General features: G+C 37.3%; 1 protein-coding gene across 3 annotated transcripts in view; it reads left to right on the forward strand.

Moving 5' to 3' along the window:
* CDC14A (cell division cycle 14A) overlaps positions 1 to 24,167 on the forward strand; it is a 190,807-nt gene that overhangs the window by 14,358 nt on the left and 152,282 nt on the right. For 2 of the 3 annotated variants that reach the window (XM_068538081.1, XM_068538082.1), the window contains exon 3: positions 11,974 to 12,049. In XM_068538081.1, coding sequence (XP_068394182.1) covers positions 11,974 to 12,049 — 76 coding nt within the window. Of the gene's footprint in view, positions 1 to 11,973; positions 12,050 to 17,900; positions 18,075 to 24,167 lie in introns of all 3 variants that reach the window. The other variant, XM_068538080.1, reaches the window with a different exon arrangement.

Below are 24,167 nucleotides of genomic sequence, written 5' to 3' on the forward strand. Positions count from 1 at the left end.
AATTGCTGTTCGCTGTGCAAAATTTTTGACTGAATTTCTTAGTGTGACTTGAAAGCCATCCCTCCTTTTGTAGGATATAAACGCTGGCCCATTGAGCTTCAAGATATTGTGAGGTTAGAAACCTTCTAGGTTAAGATTGCTTGTTTTTCTTCTACCCTTAACCTGGGGCTGTGGTCAAGATAGAGGTATACATCTTTCACTGCAGCTATCTGATGCTCTGAGCTAACTGTCTCTTTGAGGGACTGTGAAGGGGAGTGGGGACTAGGTCCTCTTCTATTTTTCCACCCTCTCCTGTCCTAGGTCCCAAACTGGCTTTCTGGAACTATGACCCCCTTGAACAGGAAGGGACAAGAATTACCAGGGCCTAATCTCACTGTTGGGAAAAATGTGGGCCCCTGGAAGGGGAGGACATTGTCCTTAAACATTTCATCTATACCTCACTCATGGTACTTGATTACTTCTCTAGTTATTTTAAATAAGTTATTTATTTATATTTCTCTAGTTGTTTGTTATTTTTGTTTCTTTCTTTTTTTAAATCTTGATCAGTGTTGTCTATCAGCACAGAACATTTTCTGCAGGGATGGAAATGTTATATATCTGTATTGTACATCTTGGTAGCCATTAGCCACATGTGGCTTTTGAACTCTTGAATGGGCTAATATGATGGGAGAACTAAATTTTTAATTTATTTAACTTCAATTAATTTAAATTTAAATAGCCACATGTGGCTAGTGGCTGCCATATTGGAGAGTGCAGATCAACTTAAGGACGAGGTCTGTATTTGATTTACTTTTTCCTGTGTTGTTGGAGTATACCAATTTATTTTCTTGGTGTTTGGTGAAATAGGTGTGTTCATTAATCATGTTGCTTCCAAAAGTACATGTGTCTAAGCTGGCTCTATTGTTAGGAACAGCTTTGAGTCTGGAATTGAAGTTGGCTTGTAATGGTTAGTATGAAACTGGAATTAGATGACCTGAATTCTTTATGCTTTCCTAAAATTTGTTCACAGTGGGTTAAAAAAGCTGAAATAATCTTAACTAAAAATTTCAGATTTACCTTAAAGTTCTATGTCTCAATATTCATGTTCCAGTAGCAAAACTAAGATATATTAGTTGAGTTTTGCTTACAATAACCCAAGGATAAGGAAATCTCTGTGATAGAAACAAGGCTGCCTTAATCAGTGCTGGTACATACTTATTTGTACAGTCTTTTCATTTTGGTTCTTTTGAGTGGATTCTTGTCGACAGGGCTTGAACTGGTCGGTAATTGTCATAGGCATAGTTCATTTTGGATTCATGGGTATTTTTTTTATACTTAGAGCACAGCATCACACTGGGGACTAGAAAGAGAAGAACTTTTAATTTCAAATCGTTGCAGGTTTCCTTTTTGGCAACTCTACTCTTTCTCTCGTGAAACCTGTGTGCAGGAATGGCTAATTTTCATGTTACCTTGAAAATAAGGGCCAAAATATTGTCAACTTGTTTAAGATGGATAAAATATACAAGTTTAGTATTCTTAAGTAAGGCAAGAGGCTTTTGGCAGATTTGTAATGACATATCTATGGCAGTGTAATTTGGGTAGCAGAAAAAATTAAATAAATCCTAATTTTTATTTAAAATATTAAATGTCTTTAGGGGATACTTTTTTTGGAAACGTGTTGATATTTAGTAAATTTATAGTCTAGGCTAAATTGAATTTGGGCATTAATGAGCAAAATAGTCATAATGAAGACTTATTTGTTGAAGTTTATTATGAGCAGGGCATTCTCAAGATGTCCAGTCCCTGAGTGAGAAGCTTACACTGTAGCTGGCCAGGTAGGATCTACACTTAAAAAGATAATTCAGAGCTCTACCCACCACCAGAGCCTCCCATCAAGCCTCTTAGCCTCAACCACCAGAGGACAGACAGCAGAAGCAAGAAAAACTACAATCCTGCAGGCTGTGGACCAAAACCCACAGTTACAGAAAGATAGACAACATGAAAAGGCAGAGGGCTATATATCAGATGAAGGAACAAGAAAAAACCCCAGAAAAACAACTAAATGAAGTGGAGATAGGCAACCTTCCAGAAAAAGAATTCAGAATAATGATAGTGAAGATGATCCAGGACCTCGGAATAAGAATGGAGGCAAAGATTGAGAAGATGCAAGAAATGATTAACAAAGACCTAGAAGAATTAAAGAACAAACAAACAGAGATGACCAATACAATAACTGAAATGAAAACTACACTAGAAGGAATCAATAGCAGAATAACTGAGGCAGAAGAACGGATAAGTGACCTGGAAGACAGAATGGTGGAATTCACTGCTGCGGAACAGACTAAAGAAAAAAGAATGAAAAGAAATGAAGACAGCCTAAGAGACCTCTGGGACAACATTAAACGCAACAACATTCGCATTATAGGGGTCCCAGAAGGAGAAGAGAGAGAGAAAGGGCCAGAGAAAATACTTGAAGAGATTATAGTCGAAAACTTCCCTAACATGGGAAAGGAAATAGCCACCCAAGTCCAGGAAGCGCAGAGAGTCCCATACAGGAAAAACCCAAGGAGAAACACGCCGAGACATATAGTAATCAAAATGGCAAAAATTAAAGACAAAGAAAAATTATTGAAAGCAGCAAGGGAAAAACGACAAATAACATACAAGGGAACTCCCATAAGGTTAACAGCTGATTTCTCAGCAGAAACTCTACAAGCCAGAAGGGAGTGGCATGATATACTTAAAGTGATGAAAGGGAAGAACCTACAACCAAGATTACTCTACCCGGCAAGGATCTCATTTAGATTTGATGGAGATATCAAAAGCTTTACAGACAAGCAAAAGCTAAGAGAATTCAGCACCACCAAACCAGCTCTACAACAAATGCTAAAGGAACTTCTCTAAGTGGGAAACACAAGAGAAGAAAAGGACCTACAAAAACAAACCCAAAACAATTAAGAAAATGGTCATAGGAACATACATATCGATAATTACCTTAAACGTGAATGGATTAAATGCTCCAACCAAAAGACACAGGCTTGCTGAATGGATACAAAAACAAGACCCATATATATGCTGTCTACAAGAGACCCACTTTAGACCTAGGGACACATACAGACTGAAAGTGAGGGGATGGAAAAAGATATTCCATGCAAATGGAAATCAAAAGAAAGCTGGAGTAGCTATACTCATATCAGATAAAATAGACTTTAAAGTAAAGAATGTTACAAGAGACAAAGAAGGACACTACATAATGATCCAGGGATCAATCCAAGAAGAAGATATAACAATTATAAATATATATGCACCCAACATAGGAGCACCTCAATACATAAGGCAACTGCTAACAGCCATAAAAGAGGAAATTGACAGTAACACAATCATAGTGGGGGACTTTAACACCTCACTTACACCAATGGACAGATCATCCAAAATGAAAATAAATAAGGAAACAGAAGCTTTAAATGACACAATAGACCAGATAGATTTAATTGATATATATAGGACATTCCATCCAAAAACAGCAGATTACACGTTCTTCTCAAGTGCGCACGGAACATTCTCCAGGATAGATCACATCTTGGGTCACAAATCAAGCCTCAGTAAATTTAAGAAAATTGAAATCATATCAAGCATCTTTTCTGACCACAATGCTATGAGATTAGAAATGAACTACAGGGAAAAAAACGTAAAAAAGACAAACACATGGAGGCTAAGCAATACGTTACTAAATAACCAAGAGATCACTGAAGAAATCAAAGAAGAAATCAAAAAATACCTAGAGACAAATGACAATGAAAACACGACGACCCAAAACCTATGGGATGCAGCAAAAGCAGTTCTAAGAGGGAAGTTTATAGCTATACAAGCCTACCTAAAGAAACAAGAAAAATCTCAAGTAAACAATCTAACCTTACACCTAAAGAAACTAGAGAAAGAAGAACAAACAAAACCCAAAGTTAGCAGAAGGAAAGAAATCATAAAGATCACAGCGGAAATAAATGAAATAGAAACAAAGAAAACAATAGCAAAGATCAATAAAACTAAAAGCTGGTTCTTTGAGAAGATAAACAAAATTGATAAGCCATTAGCCAGACTCATCAAGAAAAAGAGGGAGAGGACTCAAATCAATAAAATTAGAAATGAAAAAGGAGACGTTACAACAGACACTGCAGAAATACAAAGCATCCTAAGAGACTACTACAAGCAACTTTATGCCAATAAAATGGACAACCTGGAAGAAATGGACAAATTCTTAGAAAGGTATAACCTTCCAAGACTGAACCAGGAAGAAACAGAAAATATGAACAGACCAATCACAAGCAATGAAATTGAAACTGTGATTAAAAATCTTCCAACAAACAAAAGTCCAGGACCAGATGGCTTCACAGGTGAATTCTATCAAACATTTAGAGAAGAGCTAACACCTATCCTTCTCAAACTCTTCCAAAAAATTGCAGAGGAAGGCACACTCCCAAACTCATTCTATGAGGCCACCATCACCCTGATACCAAAACCAGACAAAGACACTACAAAGAAAGAAAATTACAGACCGATATCACTGATGAATATAGATGCAAAAATCCTCAACAAAATACTAGCAAACAGAATCCAACAACACGTTAAAAGGATCATACACCACGATCAAGTGGGATTTATCCCAGGGATGCAAGGAGTCTTCAATATACGCAAATCAATCAATGTGATACACCATATTAACAAATTGAAGAAGAAAAACCATATGATCATCTCAATAGATGCAGAAAAAGCTTTTGACAAAATTCAACACCCATTTCTGATAAAAACTCTCCAGAAAGTGGGCATAGAGGGAACCTACCTCAACATAATAAAGGCCATATATGACAAACCCACAGCAAACATCATTCTCAATGGTGAAAAACTGAAAGCATTTCCTCTAAGATCAGGAACGAGACAAGGATGTCCACTCTCACCACTATTATTCAACATAGTTCTGGAAGTCTTAGCCACGGCAATCAGAGAAGAAAAAGAAATAAAAGGAATACAAATTGGAAAAGAAGAAGTAAAACTGTCACTGTTTGCGGATGACATGATACTATACATAGAGAATCCTAACACTGCCACCAGAAAACTGCTAGAGCTAATTAATGAATATGGTAAAGTTGCAGGATACAAAATTAATGCACAGAAATCTCTTGCATTCCTATACACTAATGATGAAAAATCTGAAAGAGAAATTATGGAAACACTCCCATTTACCATTGCAACAAAAAGAATGAAATACATAGGAATAAACCTACCTAGGGAGACAAAAGACCTGTATGCAGAAAACTATAAGACACTGATGAAAGAAATTAAAGATGATACCAACAGATGGAGAGATATACCATGTTCTTGGATTGGAAGAATCAACATTGTGTAAATGAGTATACTACCCAAAGCAATCTACAGATTCAATGCAATCCCTATCAAATTACCAATGGCATTTTTTACGGAGCTAGAACAAATCATCTTAAAATTTGTATGGAGACACAAAAGACCCCGAATAGCCAAAGCAGTCTTGAGGCAAAAAAACGGAGCTGGAGGGATCAGACTCCCTGACTTCAGACTCTACTACAAAGCTACAGTAATCAAGACAATATGGTACTGGCACAAAAACAGAAACATAGATCAATGGAACAAGATAGAAAGCCCAGAGATAAACCCACGCACCTATGGTCAACTAATCTATGACAAAGGAGGCAAAGATATACAATGGAGAAAAGACAGTCTCTTCAATAAGTGGTGCTGGGCAAACTGGACAGCTACATGTAAAAGAATGAAATTAGAATACTCCCTAACACCATACACAAAAATAAACTCAAAATGGATTCGAGACCTAAATGTAAGACTGGACACTATAAAACTCTTAGAGGAAAACATAGGAAGAACACTCTTTGACATAAATCACAGCAAGATCTTTTTTGATCCACCTCCTAGAGTAATGGAAATAAAAACAAAAATAAACAAATGGGACCTAATGAAACTTCAAAGCTTTTGCACAGCAAAGGAAACCGTAAACAAGACGAAAAGACAACCCTCAGAATGGGAGAAAATATTTGCAAACGAATCAACGGACAAAGGATTAATCTCCAAAATATATAAACAGCTCATTCAGCTCAATATTAAAGAAACAAACACCCCACTCCAAAAATGGGCAGAAGACCTAAATAGACATTTCTCCAAAGAAGACATACAGACGGCCACGAAGCACATGAAAAGATGCTCAACATCACTAATTATTAGAGAAATGCAAATCAAAACTACAATGAGGTATCACCTCACACCAGTTAGAATGGGCATCATCAGAAAATCTACAAACAACAAATGCTGGAGAGGGTGTGGAGAAAAGGGAACCCTCTTGCACTGTTGGTGGGAATGTAAATTGATACAGCCACTATGGAGAACAATATGGAGGTTCCTTAAAAAACTGAAAATAGAATTACCATATGACCCAGCAATCCCACTACTGGGCATATACCCAGAGAAAACCGTAATTCAAAAAGACACATGCACCCGAATGTTCATTGCAGCACTATTTACAATAGCCAGGTCATGGAAGCAACCTAAATGCCCATCAACAGACAAATGGATAAAGAAGAGGTGGTACATATATACAATGGAATATTACTCAGCCATAAAAAGGAACGAAATTGAGTCATTTGTTGAGACGTGGATGGATCTAGAGACTGTCATACAGAGTGAAGTAAGTCAGAAAGAGAAAAACAAATATCGTATATTAACACATGTATGTGGAACCTAGAAAAATGGTACAGATGAGCCAGTTTGCAGGGCAGAGGTTGAGACACAGATGTAGAGAACGGACATATGGACACCAAGGGGGAAAAACTGCGGTGGGGTGGGGATGGTGTTGTGCTGAATTGGGCTATTGGGATTGACATGTATACACTGATGTGTATAAAATTGATGCCTAATAAGAACCTGCAGTATAAAAAAACAAACAAACAAAACAACTAATACTAAACTTTCATTGGGTTATTTGTATGGAAATATGTTAATATAAATGTTTCAGACATTACATGAAATTTCTAAAAATCTTATATGTTCTGGTATAATGTTATAAGTCATAATCCTAGTTAGTACCTTAAAATGTATATCTCAGAAATAACTAATTTTCTTGTCAACTGCATTATTATGAACTTTCATCAAATTTTTAACTGTGGTCATTTTTAAGTCTTTTGTCATTTACAGACAGTTCTGTGTGTACTCTGATGCTATTGCAAATATGTTCCTATAAAAGGGTTTCATCTTTAAGAAATTCATGGAAAAGACTCTGACAAGTACAGGTTTCTGGTAACTGACTGTACTGCTGAACTGAATGAATAAGCAGAACTGAATTTTCAGAACTCTAATGAAAAACTGATGAACTCATAAAAGTGCTAACAAAAGATCAAGATGAAAAAAAAATTAATTACATGGGACTGAGTGAACTGATGAGGATGAGTATAATTTTTGTGACTTTCTGTCTGAATTAAAAAAAAAAAATCCCACAAGGACTCAGAGGCAAAGAATATACAAATCAATTTTCACTGCAAAGTAAAGGAGCTGTTACAGTGGAGGATTACTGGACTGAATGTCAATATTATGACATAGTATGAGTGTGTTTCATGTTTGGTAATTGCAATCATTGTTGCTTTTGTTGTGGTCATCCATGTACAATGCTTGGTGTCAGTCTATTTATCTCTTGTAAAAATAAAATATAGTGTGTGTGTGTGAAAAAAAAAAAAAAAAAAAAAAAAAAAGCATGCCCCAGAGACCAAGAATAACATGCTGATGCTGTGAAATACTGAAAACATTCTAAGGCTAGATATTTTTAAGACTAAAAACAATTCAAGAAACCACTGAGAAAAAATATTATATTTAATTTTCATAAACTTTTTAAAGTCATAACACACTGGGAAATATGTGCTTTAAATAGAAGCTTAATATCACGATCATCTGAAAATATCTTTAAGGAGGTTGGATATCTTTGTATTTATACTCAGTTTTACTATGTATTTATTCTTTTTTCCTATTTTAAGTTTGGTATCATTCTGGTTTATGTAAAAACATAATCAAACATGTAATTATGTAGTCAAAAATGCTGGCGGCTACCAAAAATGAGAATATTAATATACCCATCCTAATTTAGATACTACAGAGCTTCTAATGCATTATTTTCTAGTTCATTTACATTCCATATCACTGTATTAAATTACTACAGAAGTGTGGCCTTGTCAGAACTCTTTATAAAATGTGACAGCAAACTAGTAGCTGACTATATATATACGCAGTGAATTAAACTCAGTGAACTGTCAGTATAACTTGATATTAGTTGGATATTTAAATTGAATTTGTAATTTATTTTTGAATAGGATGTCTTTTAACCCACTATGTTAAAATAACTGGAACAAACGCACAGAAGATTTTATTTTTTTAATATATATATATTTTTTGTTGCGGTATAGTTGCTTTACAAAGTTGTGCTAGCCCCTGCTTCACAGCGACGTGAACCAGTCATATGTGTACACATATCCCCTCACTTTTGGATGTCCCTCCCATCCGGGTCACAGCAGAGCACCGGGTAGAGCTCCCCATGCTGTACAGCGGGTCCTCACTAGTTGTCTATTTCATACTCAGTGGCATATGTTTGTCAATCCCGATCTCCAAATTCATCCCACTCCTTTTTCCCCACTGGTGTCCACAAATTTGTTCTGTACATCTGTGTCTCTGTTTGTGCTTTGCAAATGGATGCATCTGTACCATTTTTCTAGATTCCACATATATTCATTAATATACAATATTTGTTTCTCCCTTTTCCACAGATTTTAAATGTACTGCATGTTAACAGCAGAACTATACCACAGCAACTTCATTAGCAATATTTTTCACATATTCTTTGAACATTTTTCTTTTGAAATACAGTAAAGATAAAATTGAGCAAAATGAATCTCTTTGGTTTAAGAAATAATAATAAAATTTATATATACTGATTTCTCACATTAAGAAACATTGCCTTTGAATCTCAGAGAGGTGGGCATTCATAAGAATCACAAAGAATATCCACCAATGTGCATGTTCATCTTTATTGGAAATGTAAAAAAAAAAAAAAAAAAAATCACCCTACATGAATATACTAATTACACTCTCACTAGTGGTAGGATGAAAACTGTTGTCTCACACTCTTATACACTTAGTATAAATAGATTAATTTCATTTTAATTATTATCAAATTGCTGAGCATAAAATTGTATTTTATGGATTTAAAGTTCCTTCTGATATTCATGGGATTGAGCTTCTTTACATAGGTTTCTTGTTTATTTGCATTTCTTCTTCTGTGAAATACCTGTTGATGTTTTTCAACCACTTCCATTTGATAACTGTTTTTATTGACTCATAGATATTGCTTATATATTTGGTATAAAAATCCTTGGTTGGTTCTGGCAGTGAATGGTCTACATTTTCACTCTAATTTTTAAATAAATAACATTTTATGTTGAATAAGTCAACTTTATAAATTATTTCCATATGTTTTTTAATTTTTTGTCCTTTATAACTTCCTACCCAAATTTATAAAGTATTCACTTAGTTTGCTTTCTAAAGTTTTATAATTTGCCTTTTACATCAACTTCTGTATGTGGAATCTAGAAAAGTGATACAGATGAACTTGTTTGCGAGGCAGAAATAGAGACACAGACATAGAAAACGGCCATATGGATACCTGGGTGCGGTGGTGGGAGAGGTGGGATGAACTGGGAAATTGGAATTGACATATATACACAACTGTGTGTGGGGTGGATGGCTGATGAGAACCTGCTGTGTAGCGCAGGGAGCTGTATTCGGTGTTCTGTGGTGACCTGGATGGGAGGGAGATCCAAATAAAGAGGGTATATATATATATATATATATATGCGTATGGCTGATTCATTTTGCTTTACAGAAGAAACTGGCACACCACTGTAAAGCAACTATACTCCAGTAAAAAAAGAAACAAACAAAAAAACCCACTTCTCTATTCAGTGTTATTTTTCCAGGTCATGAGTAAGGGATGGAATTTTATTTTTCCCCATATGAACAACTAATTGTTTCATAAGTAACTACTGAATAACTTATTTTATTACTGTAGAGTTGTACTACATGTTCTTAATCTCTTTTAGATTCTATTCCATGTCTTTATTTTTTTATTGTTATTGAAGAATAGTTGATTTATAATGTTGTGTTAGCTTCAGTTGTGCAGCAAAGTGATTCAGTTATATATATACATATATATGTGTGTATATATATATATATATATATATATATATATATATATATATTCTTTTTCAGATTCTTTTCCCTATAAGTTATTACAAAATATTGAGTATAGTTCCCTGTGCTATACAGTAGGTCCTTTTTGGTTACCTATTTTGTATATAGTTATGTATATGTTAATCCCAAACTCCTAATTTATCCCTCCCTACCCCTTTCCCCTTTAGTAACCACCTAGAGATTATCATACTAAGTGAAGTAAGCCAGACAGAGAAAGACAAATATCATATGATATCGCTTATAGGTAGAATCTAAAAAAAAAAATGATAAAAAAAAAAAAAAAAAAAGATAATTCATAGTATGTGATAGTATGTGTCGTGGGCCAAAACAGTGGCTCAGATGATAAGTTTTGGGAACTTTGAGAGAAAGGTGGTTAGTTTTCTCTTAGGGTGAGTGCAGGAGGTAGGACTTGAACTGGATTTTGAGGAAACTAGAGGGTAGTAGAAAGAGAAAAGGAGAGCATTCCAGGCAAGGAGACCAATCTGAGCAGCGGCGTGGATTAAGAATATGCATGGGGTATTCGAGAATGAGGAATGGACATATTTGTTGGAACGAAGATTCCATATGGGAACTATTAGGAGAGATCAGCCTGGAAGCTAGGGGTGTGATGGTTAGGGCTTTGATTTCTGAGCCAAGGAATTGTTCTGAAGGGAGTAAAGAGAGCCATTAAACATTTTTGAACAGTGAGAGGATATGTGAGAAGTGAGATTTTATAAAGATTAATTTCTAGTGTGGAATATAGGTTGACTGGGCAGGAGAGAGAGAATTAAAACACTAAAGATGTGAGATGAAGAAAGATCTGGACTTTTGTTGCTAAAGTAGGAATAGAAAAGGAAGGGATGACTTAGAGTAGTAGCTTATTTGATATATAAGAACTAAATTAATATTTATTTGAACTAGATTAATAGGAAGTTTCATGTCTGAGCAACTGGGAGAAACAAAATGTTTTCAGCCTGGAGGGCTGATTTGAAGGAAAGATGGGTTGAGTTCCAGGTGATGGAAGGACCCATAGATGGGAAGTCCAGCAAGTAGTTGAAGATGGGAAAAACTGATGTTGGGTCTTGGGTTAGGAGCCGTCTGTTTTCCATAGTGTTATCGTTTAATTCATGACAGCAGATGATCTGCAGACTGATGCGTGTATCCTGGAGATGTAAAGGGGTGGAGAGAAGGAGACGAGCCAGGGTGTTATATAATACAGAAAGTCCAAGGAGAATGAAACTGAAAAAAAGACCACTGGATTTAAGGTACTTGAAAATTGAGAGCAAGGTTTGAGTGGAATAGTTGGAATTAGAACTTAGGGTACATGAGCTTTATGACTAAGTAGGTGATGAATAAAACCAGGAAGTGTAGGCCACATATATGTTTTGTTCATGTTGGTTCTTACAGTGCTTGCTTTTTAATTCTTTTACTTAATGTCCTGGCAGGGAGATAAAAGGAGGTGGAACTCAAAACTGTCCAAATAGTTCCCTGTTACGAGACTGGTTATAGTAACTGGAGGGCATTGGCAGGGTGAAGTCACTAGTTATTTGGATTACTATGATTCAGTCGTATACTAACCTTTATTCCCAAAGTTAATTGAAACTTGATTGTAACTTTAATGAAAATAAAAATTAGCATTGATGTTACTGAAAATATCTTTACTAAATACTACTTTAAAAAAAATCTCAGTTTCTATGCAGATTTTGGACCTCTGAACTTGGCAATGGTGTACAGATACTGCTGTAAACTAAACAAGAAACTAAAAGTGAGTATTGTGGTGATGTTTATATTTTGGTATTAAAAATTTGAACTGTGAAATCTAACCGGTGGGGTTGCTGTGCATATACCATTTAGTTAGGTAATCTTGATCTTTGGAAATTTAAGTGAGTAGTTCACCTAGAAGTTCAAATTGATCTACCTGATTACCCCACAAAGGACATGTTAACCTCTTTCATTTTTCAGGATCAATGGAAACATGAGCTGAATGAAGTCATTGAAATAGTGATCTAAGAAAGAAAACACAAATCCTTTCAGGTTGTTGTTAATGGGTTTATCAAATTCCCTCCTAGGATGATTTTTCTGAAACCTTCAGGTCCACTTCTGTACACTGTTACCAGGTGATGAAGGGGGCTGGCTCATCATTGCACGGCAGGAGCTCTGGAGCATAAGCTTATTCTATCTGATCAAGATTGAAATTTTTGTGTATTTCTTGAATGTCATCTCTGTAGAGTTAACAGCCAAGTGAGATTGATCAACTAGCAGCAATAGAGCATGGACTTTACCTGTTATGACAAAATTTGGGTCATACATTCACTATTCATCTCTATTTTTAAAATTTTACATGTGGCTTTTTTTCCCTCTTAAATTCTAAGCATATATGAGGAAGAGTGACATCTATATTCCTAGTTTTGGTAAACTTACTTCATCACATAGAAAGAAATATTTATCTTTTTCTCTCAATTTTCTAAATGAGGATCTTAAATAAATGTTTCAGTTTGCAAGGTGAAATCTACACAGCATGCTCTTGAGGATAACCACTAAATTATAACGCTTGCATAGTTTAATCTTTCTGCTGGGTAAAATGTTACTGGCATGACACAGTGCAGTGCCTTGTATATATTATCTGCTTAATGATAATTTTTTGATTTGATTGATTTTTATTGTACTTAGGTATAAAAGACAGTCTATCATGGAGAATTTCCTGTAAAATATGAATTCACAGATGTTTGCCATTGATCTCAAAATGCTAAATGGACATGGAATGATACCAAAGAGAGATTTTTAAAGTCAAAAATCACATAACATAAGATCTGTTGTAATCAACTTTTTAGGGGATTAATTTCTAAAGTAGTGTCTGACTCAGAAATACATAGTATGTACATTCCTTTAACTAAACCTACTTACATTTTTAAAAAATTTTATTTTTATTTTTTATTCATACTAAATTTTTTTATTTCGTTTTCTATTTTTTAAAACATCTTTATTGGAGTATAATTGCTTTAAAATGGTGTGTTAGTTTCTGCTTTATAACAAAGTGAATCAGCTATACATATACGTATATCCCCATATCTCCTCCCTCTTGCGTCTCCCTCCCACCCTCCCTATCCCACCCCTCTAGGTGGTCACAAAGCACTGAGCTGATATCCCTGTGCTATGCGGCTGCTTCCCACTAGCTATCTATTTTACATGTGGTAGTATATATAAGTCCATGCCACTCTCACTTCATCCCAGCTTCCCCTTCCCCCACCCTGTGTCCTCAAGTCCATTTTCTACATCTGTGTCTTTATTCCTGTCCTGCCCCTAGGTTCTTCAGAACCATTTTTTGTTTTTTTTAGATTCCATATATATGTGTTAGCATACGGTATTTGTTTTTCTCTTTCTGACTTACTTCACTCTGTATGACAGACTCTAGGTCCATCCACCTCACTGCAAATAACTCAATTTCTAAACCTACTTACATTTTTCAGAAAAGAAGCTACTGCCTATCGTTTAAAAGATAAAGTTAAAATTTTTGTAATCACCAAGGAAGCAAATAATATCCCCAAAAGGATTCAATAAAAAATATTAAATGGACTTTTAATGGATGAATTAACAAGGAAAGGATAATTCATAAATAATTAAAATCCATTTCTTCCTTTTGAGGACCTAGGAATTTCTACACTTTCTTGATTAGTCCTGTTAGTATGTAGTTGGTATGAACTGGGTATTATAATCAACAGTGTGGAACCTGTCTACTATCTGGAATGATTGAAGAGAAAGGAATCATTATCAGGAAAACAAATTTTCTGGTCTGACTCAGTGCTCTATATAACAAGTACATAAGAGTAGATGGATTGAATTAAGACTATTTTACTATCATGGTCTATACTAAACAGTATGGGTAAGCGTATACAAGGACTTGTTTTGATTTTTTTCATTTACAAAGCTTTCTTTCAACATTATACAAATTTAATAAAGTTCAGACAGTCCCCTCGGTTCATTTCAGTGATCAGGTAATCTGATGGATGCCTGGAATGAATGACATTTTTAGCTTTAGTACAATTAGTGGGCCCCTTGTTACTTGCTGAGGGAATGAATTTTAAATGTTAATAAGTCATGGGTTATCTCAATAAAGCATACCAAGTAGAATCTCTTTATCAGGAGAAAAAGACTTACGTTACCAATTCAAAGCTGCAGTCGCTTCAGCCTTGTAGAATCTGTTTCTTCAGCTCTAAAATAGGGCTTATAGAGCTCTCACAGAAAGGTGGTTAGGATTATATATGTACAGAGGTTAGAAAATATGTGTAAGAGTGCTTTGTAAATTTTGAAGTCCTATACAAAAGAAAGTTACTAAGGTAACATTCGTGAATTCTGATAGGAAATACAATAAAGACAGTTCTTCAACAAAGTTTACGAACACCTTCTCAGCCTCATAGCTATCATTTACATTCGCGAAAGCTATCCGATATCATTTTAGGAATCCAAATAACCATTTAGTCCAGCCTCCTGATTTCATAGGTGCAGAAAGGGAAGCCCAGGAGAGGCATGTGACTTGCCCAAGGCTGCAAGGTAAGGTCGGGGCCAGGTTCTCAGGCCCTTGACTGCGTCATTCATACACTTCTCTCCACCTTCACTGGTAGCTGCAGCCTCTGGTTTATCATCTTCCTGCACTCACCCACAGCACTGCCCTGACTAACTTCCCCTTGTTGTCCCATGGTGGCCTCATAGCTCCTCTGCTTCTTTTTTGCTCCAGTGACCGTTCCTGCCACTCCGGCTGCTTTGCCTCCTGGAACCCAGACTCTAGGCTTTCCGATTTTGAACGTACCCTCCTTGTTACACGCCTCCCACATCGTCTCTCTCACCCTTGTGTAATCTCCAGACCTTCAGTCTCCCTATTCTTTTAGGCTCTCAGCTCCCTTCCGAAGTCTCTTGTCTGCAGCCCACGGTCGCTCATTTTGGTAAGACCTTTGGCACCATACTTCCATGCCTTTTGTCTTGCTCACTTTGACAACTCCCACCCTTGGCATCTTCCCAGCAGGTGATTTCATGCACTAACTTACTGATTTACTGAAGATTGCAGTACCCCTGCCACTCCTAGCCTTGAACTTTACCCCGAACCACGTCACTGCTCCACACAATTGCGTGTGACATCCAGTACGGCTGGAGTGCCCTTGCCCTCTGGTTTGATAACTCCTCATTCTTTAAGACCTTGTGCAAGCACCACCACACCTAGTAAGCATCTCCTTGTGCTGCTGGACAAAGTGGGAGGTGCCTCCTTTGTTTTCCCGTAATTCTTTGTGCAGATCTCTATTACTGATGAGTTGTAATTTTAATTTTAATTGAAATTATAATTTCAGTTATAATTTGCAATTTTCAATTGCATCTATCTTTCTCACTAGACTTTGAGCCCCTAGAGGATGGAGACATGCCTTATCAAAAGATGGAGACTTTTGTCTCCAAGTGTCCAGCACAGGGTCACTAAACACACAGAAACTGCTTTGGCCTTATCATGATCCCCATGACTTACAGATCCTCTTCCATCCTTTTGCCTCTAGAGGTTTCAATATCCTGCCCTCAGCATGTTTACATCCTTACTTTGCACTGATTTCTTATCATTTGCTCTCCCACCTTTGTCTTCCTAACTGTACTGAAACTGCTCTAGTGACATCTTAAATACCCAATCTGATGCCACTGACTTGGTCCTCTAACTCCTTTGCTTCTCTGAATAATTGGCACTATTTTAACAAATAACTTTTGTTAAAATAACTTAAATAACTTCTATTCTTTTAACAAAGAACTTCTTAGAATTCTTTTTCTGTGTGGTTTCCTAACTCTTTGAGGCGCATTTTATTTTCTACTTTGGAAATTTTTATTTCTTCCAATAAAGCTCTTATTATTTTTTCCCCTTTATTTGATACCTTAGGTAGATAGGTAATATTTTACAGTACATTCTATTCCAAACCCGAATTTCTTATTTTTTATATGTTAAAAGGTTTTTTTTAATAGTTGATGGTTTGAGGTGATGATTTACTGATATTTTTGTGTGTGTGTGTGTTCGTATGCATTCTTTTCCCAATGGCCTTCATTTTAATTATATGAATTAAAATGGAAAATTATCCATTACACATTTACTTAGATTAAAAAACCAAAATCAGAAACCACTACCACCAGCAAAAACCCTGTTTCTTATTTTAAAGTATAGTGTAAGTATTAAGAGTTATACAGTAATAGGTTGTAGTTTGCTATTTCTGGTCAAGAATTACCATAATAAGGGAATCAGTCAAAAAAAGAAGATTTAATGAAGTGAGGACAATTTGCAAAACTGTGTATGTTATTTAATTTAAAGTGTCATCAGTGATTGATAGGCTAGACCAAGAATTGTAATCTTGTACTTCAAAGAATCCATAAACTCCTGAAATTATATATAAAATTTTGTATGTATTTACATTTTTCTTCTGAGAGGATTCATAACTTTTTAATAGGTTCTCAAAGGGATTTTTGGCACAGACAATGCTGAGAACACTGGGCTGGAATATACGAGCTTCTAAAAGAGAAGACGGTAGTAATTAAGGACAAGGTAGTGGTGTTTTGAAAAGCAGAGTACCTTTTTCCAAGTTAATCAGTTAAGAAAATCTTTCAATTACTGATTCAATAATTTGACAGTTTTATAAACCTAATATGATGGAACTGGCTTTTTCTAAAATAATCGACACAGTTTTAACTGTTGATTTCACTTTTCCTCAGAGAAAAATAAAACCCCAGCCTGCGGGAAAAAAGAGCGTCTCTGAAAAAAGGGGACGTTTTCTAGGGCAGTAATTTTTTTTTTTTTTAATACCTGCTCTTATGAATCAACAGGACAATCACAGTAATCTTGGGGACAATTTAGAAAGATTTAAAAGAATATTGACAGAAATGTAATTTTAAATGTACAAAACATCCCACATGGCCCTTTCAGGGTAAAAGAAAAAAGGGGAGGGGGGCATGGTGAAATGGATGATTATATTAAAGCACTGAAAGTACCTGGCAGATGGTGGGGCTCAGGGAATGTCCTTGTTGCTGAATGAATCAGTGCAGTAATCCTATCTGGTAACCAGGTACCTGCCACGGTATCAGGTGGTTGTACACAAGCACTCTTTTGATACAGTGATCAGACCACCCTCTTATTATAACTACAAAAACATGTTGAAGATTTCTTCATGAGGTTATCTTCTGTTGCAGGTTCATGGGCTTTTGGGGGAAGAAAAGCAAGCTACATTCTGGAGAGTGTTCATGTAGTTTAAAGAGGTATCAGGGGTGCTAAAACAGTGTTAATTCCCACAGGAGTGAGCGTACGTAGAGTTTGCAAGGCCTGGAGCCCTTATGCCCGTTCAGAAGCCTCAGGCAAGAAAACCCCCTTTTATAGAGAATCCCCAAATGCCTTCAACTATATTATCAGCCTGATCGATTAACCTTTATGAGCAACTTTTCTTGACGTTTTGACTTCTACTTTGTTCAAAGGTGCCATTTCATTAAATGAAACATACTGGGTTTGAAACAAAATGGACCGTAAGAGACACCGTTTTCTTTGTAAATAAACTATTCGATCTGTTTTATTTTAGCTCTAAATAAAAACATAAACCGTATTTTGTTTTGTACAGCCAAAGAAAATTTTCAAGAATATCCCTTTCCTGGGAAAGTTGGAGGTAAAACATGTAGAGGTCATGGCTGCTCACAGGAAGACCTGTTCATTTTATCGCTTTTGCAATGGAATGACCACTGATTGCTATGGAGACGCTGATTGCTGCGGCCATTACTGGGCTAGCCTAGTCAGTGTAAGAGAATGATGCCTTGGTCACCATGGTCCCTGTGCTGTAATCTACTTAATCTGACCACCATCATTGGCAGAGCTTGCTTGTTTAGGGAAGTGCATGGGCTCAGTTTTTTTTTTATTAAAGGGCATATAATCCAGGCTGCACTAATGTCTTCCTTCGCTCAATCAGGCTGATTGACATAGCTTAAACACCACATTCTAACCACACGACTTGAAGATTTTACTTTTAAGCATGGCAAACAACTTTACCGAAAGGCTGCCCCCCAAATCTGTTCCTTTAAATTGGCCATTAACTCTTTTGTTTTTGTTTTTGTGGCTTTGAGCTTAATTGCATCACCTTTTGATTTTGAATGGTTAAGTAGTTTGTGGTCTCCTGACCTAAACTGAACAAGTGCATGATTTGTGTCTGTCACCGTAATTCAAGGGTAGCCTGAGGTATTTGTGATTTGTGTAGCATGTCGTCATTTTCTCTCTCTCTCTGAGTTGCCGTGGCTTGTTTTTCACAAGGAGTGATCCCATTAGAATGCAACCTTTCACATAGCTTTCCTTTCTGAGATAGAAAATGTCTGTCTGGGGTCAATATCCTCATCTTAGTTTGTATTTTTCTAATATGGCAGTCATTGTACTGTGGTTTACAAGTACCATCAAACATTTATATGCTATATTACACACTTGTCATGATTTACATAAGAGTGGTAGAACTTTAGCTCTCACTCAGGGAAGCAGTACAGGTCTGGAAATTTCCATAGGTTTGCTTATGTTAATTGATAGATATTCATTACTAAATCCCATCTTTTAGTTACTATTTTTTTACCTTGTTAAATGAAACAATTATTGTACCTGTAATTAAGGTCATTCCATTGGACCTTGCTGTGCTGTGAATGCATCCCTAGGTAGTTATTCTCTTCCATTTGTAATAAGCCTTGGTCAATATTTTCCCCTTGTTTAGCATCAAATATTCATTAGACTTTGAGCACTTAGGAGGCTAGAGCCTGGGGTTCTGCTTCCCTTGTTACCATGTTGCTCAGCACTGTGCTTGACACACAACAGCTGCTCATTTCATGCTGATTGAACCATTAGAACTTTCTTCAGCTGCAGTATCCCAGCACTCAGATTCAGCAAACTGATTGCCTGTGGGCTGCTTTCAGTTCACAGACATGTTTGGGTTTTTTTTTTTTGGCATGAATGCTGTTTAAAAATTTTGAATTCATGGTCCACATCTGTAATTTATGAAAATTTTCATTAAATTATAGATTCCTGGCTTCTTTTAAATATTACAGTATCTGATTTGGGCCCAGATTCCTGCACGAGAGCTAGGTCTGCATTGGGTAGGGCATGCTTTTCTAGTTTCCCAACTGACCCACTTTAAATTCTTGGCCCCTGAGAGCATCTGAATTTGGAACCTCTGGAATAACACCATCATTTATATTTATTTATTTTTGGCTGTGTTGGGTCTTCGTTGCTGTGCGCGGGCTTTCTCTAGTTGCGGCGAGCGGGGGTTACTCTTCGTTGCAGTGCGCGGGCTTCTCATTGTCGTGGCTTCTCTTGTTGCGGAGCACGGGCTCTAGGTGCGTGGACTTCAGTAGTTGTGGCAAGTGGGCTCAGTAGTTGTGGCTCGCAGGCTCTAGAGCGCAGGCTCAGTAGTTGTGGCGCACGGGCTTAGTTGCTCCACGGCATGTGGGATCTTCCTGGACCAGGGCTCGAACCCGTGTCTCCTGCATTGGCAGGCGGATTCTCAATCACTGCACCACCAGGGAAGCCCTGGAATAACACCATTTAAAGCAGCTTAGTTGCTGAAACATTAAAGGAACTTTTTCCATAGGTGTTATTAGCTGGAATGCAAGAATTTACAACTTGTAATAAAGTTTTCTGAGGAATCTGGGGAAATGTGTTTTCTATAACATGCTTTTAAAAGTCACATGGCATGATTTGGAGTTCCTAAAAGAATTTAAATGTCTTTTGGGGCTACTTGACCAGATGGACGGTATTTTAGGATCCATATAGAGCATTTCCAGGAATGGGGCCTTTTCCCACATTTTCATGCAGCTCTTTTCCAAAATTTAGCAATATCTTAGCACAGTGGATTTCAGTGTGTGGTCCCTGGACCAGCAGCCTCAGTATTAATTACCAAGGAATTGTTAGAAATGCAAATTCTCGGGCCCTTCCCTGCTGAATCAGAAACTCTAGGGGCGGGGCCCAGCAGTCTGTTTTAAAAATAAGCTCTCTAAGTGACTCTGAATCAGTCTGTTAAGAGGATGAAATACAATATAGTAATATAATAAAATATAATTTAGATTGAAATTTAGTTTGTTTTTTATTTCTGAAAAGTTTTAAAATTATTGACCAATTCAACTTGAGAATTATTTAAATTTTGAACCGTGAAACTTGTTATGGCCTTGTAATTGAGAATTAAGGTTTACACAAGTTATCAAGCTCAGTGAGAGAGTTCTGGATTCCTTCCGTCTACCACCCTTGTGGAGAGCACTCAACTCTCTGATCTGACCTGGGAGCTATTGGCCAAGTGTGGTAAGCCAGGCCCTCCATGGCTCCAGGCTTATGTTCTCTTGGTAAAAGAGAGGCACAGCATGCTCATTATACTTCAGCCTTGCCCGGGACCTCTGGTTTGGGAGTCACTCTGTGTCTGGTCAAACTGGACCCCTTTGGCACTGTCCTACTGCTTTGAGAAATAATGGCATGTAGCAAGTGACCAATAAATATTACTGTTGTTGTTGTTATTATAGAGGGCTGGCTGTGTCCACTTAGGTTAAGAAGATTCAGAAGGCTACATACTCCAGTTTCCAGATAGAAATCTACAATATAGTGTGGATAGTGGCTGCATGTTATAATTTGCAATGGGTCATGTGCAGCCTTGCTGCAGAGCAGACAAATAGTCCAGAGGTCTTAGTATTCCTTCTGTGACATCCTCCTCTTTACATTTAAGACTATATTCATTTGTTTTACGGATTTCTAACTTTACTTTGCTATTGTACACAGTGTTTTTGTAATCTCTAAGCTTTTCATGTAAAGCAGAAAGAATCTGTATTAGAGCAAGGAGCTCACTGAAAGCCAGAGGTGATGGTATGATTTAGCAAGTAATCTCCATGAAGGGCGTGGCCGGTACACCGGACTGTAGAGGTGACAGCCAGGTAAGGAAGAGGCAACTGTCCAGTTTGGAGTTATGAAATTCTCCTGATATTAGAGCAGAACTTGAAAAAATATCTACGGGGCTCATTTATAAAATAGAGTCCTATTGTCTGCAGGACTTTCTTTTCTTGCATGGTAAAGTTCTTCCATATGAAAGATCTCAAAGAATGAGCCAAATGTTCCTCTAAAGGCTCTTTAGTCATCAGTGTGCTTTGATATGTAATAGGTAGTTTTTGTTTTTGTTTTTAAGATAAGGACATGTTTAATATTTGGAAGGAGAAAACTTTAAAGAGGTTGTGTAGATCAACTCAATCATATAAAGCACCAGCTAAACAATTGGCAAAATGTTTTGTTATCCCTGAAATTTTTCATCCTAGTACCAGAATATCTCCTCTGTTGAACAGCATTACTGCTGCAAGACTGGGGTATGCTGACCCATAAGAGGAAGCGAAGGCCTGGCTGTGACAGGGAGGGAAATTAGGACAAGGCTTGTAATATATAAGATTTTTCTCTGTTGTCCTTCACTTTGAATTAGTTTTGATTCCTTGAGTGAGAACTCACCTCTCTGTGATCTGACCTAGGAGATATTGGCCAAGCTTCACTAAACAGAAGATCATTTCTTGACTTGCAGTGCTGAGAAAAACACTTGAATTCCAAAATATCTAACCCTAAGCAAGGTAAATGCTAGGAGTTTTAAAAGCTTTCCTAAAAGTCAGATAGAGAACTCTCATTTTAAAAAGTCAGTTATTGTAGCATACAGCATGGTGACTACAGTTAATAACACTGTATTGCATGTGTGAAAGCTGCTGAGAGAGTAAGTCCTGAAAGTTCTCATCACAAGAAAAAAAATTTTGTGAGTAGGTAGGGTGACAGATGTTTTAAAAAATGTCAATTATGTTTGCATCCTGTAGGCAGCTTCCAACAGGAGGTATTTCGTTTTATTTTATTTTTTAATTTATTTATTTTATTTTTGGCTGTGTTGGCTCTTTGTTGCTGCACGCGGGCTTTCTCTAGTTTTGGCGAGCTGGGGCTGCTCTTGGTTGCGGTGCGCGGGCTTCTCGTTGTGGTGGCTTCTCTTGTTGTGGAGCACGGGCTCTAGGCGCACGGGCTTCAGTAGCTGTGGCACACGGGCTCAGTAGTTGTGGCTTGCGGACTCTAGAGCGCAGGCTCAGTAGTTGTGGTGCACGGGCTTAGTTGCCCCGCGGCATGTGGGATCTTCCTGGACCAGGGCTCGAACCCGTGTCCCCTGCATTGGCAGGCGGATTCTTAACCACTACGCCACCAGGGAAGTCCAGGTATTTTAAAGTAGTTAAAATTCCTAGGTAGATTTTGTGAAGAATATTCTTTATCTGATATAATTTCTTTTCTTTTCTTTTTTTTTTAAATTTATTTTTATTTATTTATGGCTGTGTTGGGTCTTCGTTTCTGTGCGAGGGCTTTCTCTAGCTGCGGCAAGCGGGGGCCACTCTTCATCGCGGTGCGCGGGCCTCTCACTATCGCGGCCTCTCTTGTTGCGGAGCACAGGCTCCAGACGCGCAGGCTCAGCAATTGTGGCTCACGGGCCCAGCCGCTCCGCGGCATGCGGGATCCTCCCAGACCAGGGCTCGAACCCGTGTCCCCTGCATTGGCAGGCAGATTCTCAACCACTGCGCCACCAGGGAAGCCCTGATATAATTTCTGAAAGCTTGTAAAGGCAAAAAAAATTTTTCCCTTAAAATTTTAATTTGTATTATATTTACTTTAAAAAATGTTTAAGTATACAGTGAAAAGAAAGTTTCCTTCAGAATTCTGTCCTCATGGTTCCCATTGTAGGATGGTTCTCTGCATTCCGTATACTTTAGAATTAGAGAGAAAAACAAAAAAGAAGCAAACACAAAAAGTTAAAAAACAATCCAACAGTAAAGACCATTGGCAATGAAAGAACAGCAATAGGAGTTTGTCACTGTTGGCGAGTAAATTTGTAAAATAAATTTAATTCCACTATTTAATGATAAGAGTAGCTTGTTATGAAACCTAAACTCTTAGTAGAAAAGGGCATCGAAACAGATAATTCAAACTTCCTCAGAGGTGTGTTAGGGATCCAGGAAATGAAAATAGTGAGAGGCTGAGAGCAAGAGGAGCTGAGTCCTTGTGTTCCATCTGACTCATGTTAACGGGGTCCTGGCCTCTGTAAGGCAGTCTTTAGGTAGTGTAGGATTTAGAGACCATAGAAGCAGCTTAGGTCTTAAGAGCCTTGATTCTTCTTTCAATAAATCAAACATAACCTATTGATGGAGATAAATCACTGGCAAAAACAAGCAAACGAGAAATGTCCAGCAGGTAACAATTCCAAATTGAGAAAGCAAGTAGACAAGTGTCAACACCACTGATGGTGACCTTGAAGTCTTTAGATAACTTGTGTGCTTTAACTCCACTGACCTGAATTGAATAAAATGTACTCTTTTAAAAAAATTTATTATTATTGTTTTTAAATGTACTCTTTTAAACTTTATATCATAGGGGTATTTTAGTAAGCTTGTCTGGAAATAAGGACTTTGGTAATAAGAGAGCAAACCTCAAAGAGGTTTGAGGCAAACACTTATTTTTCAAAGTTCAATTTAAAAGAGCAGTGCTGGACTTCCCTGGTGGCACAGTGGTTAAGAATCCACCTGCCAATGCAGGGGACACAGGTTTTGAGCCCAGGTCTGGGAAGATCTCACATGCTGCAGAGCACCTAAGCCCGTGTGCCGCAACTACTGAGCCTGTGCCTTAGATCCCGCGAGCCACAACTACGGAGCCTGCATTCCACAACTACTGAAGCCTGCGTGCCTAGAGCCCATGCTCTGCAACAAGAGAAGCCACCACAGTGAGAAGCCCGTGCACCTCAACTAGAGAAAGCCCACGTGCAGCAACGAAGACCCAATACAGCCAAAGATAAATAAATAAATTAAAAATAAAAAATAAAAAGAGC

This window comes from Eschrichtius robustus, chromosome 3, assembly GCF_028021215.1.
Source record: "Eschrichtius robustus isolate mEscRob2 chromosome 3, mEscRob2.pri, whole genome shotgun sequence".
In the NCBI taxonomy this organism is placed as follows: Eukaryota; Metazoa; Chordata; class Mammalia; order Artiodactyla; family Eschrichtiidae; genus Eschrichtius; species Eschrichtius robustus.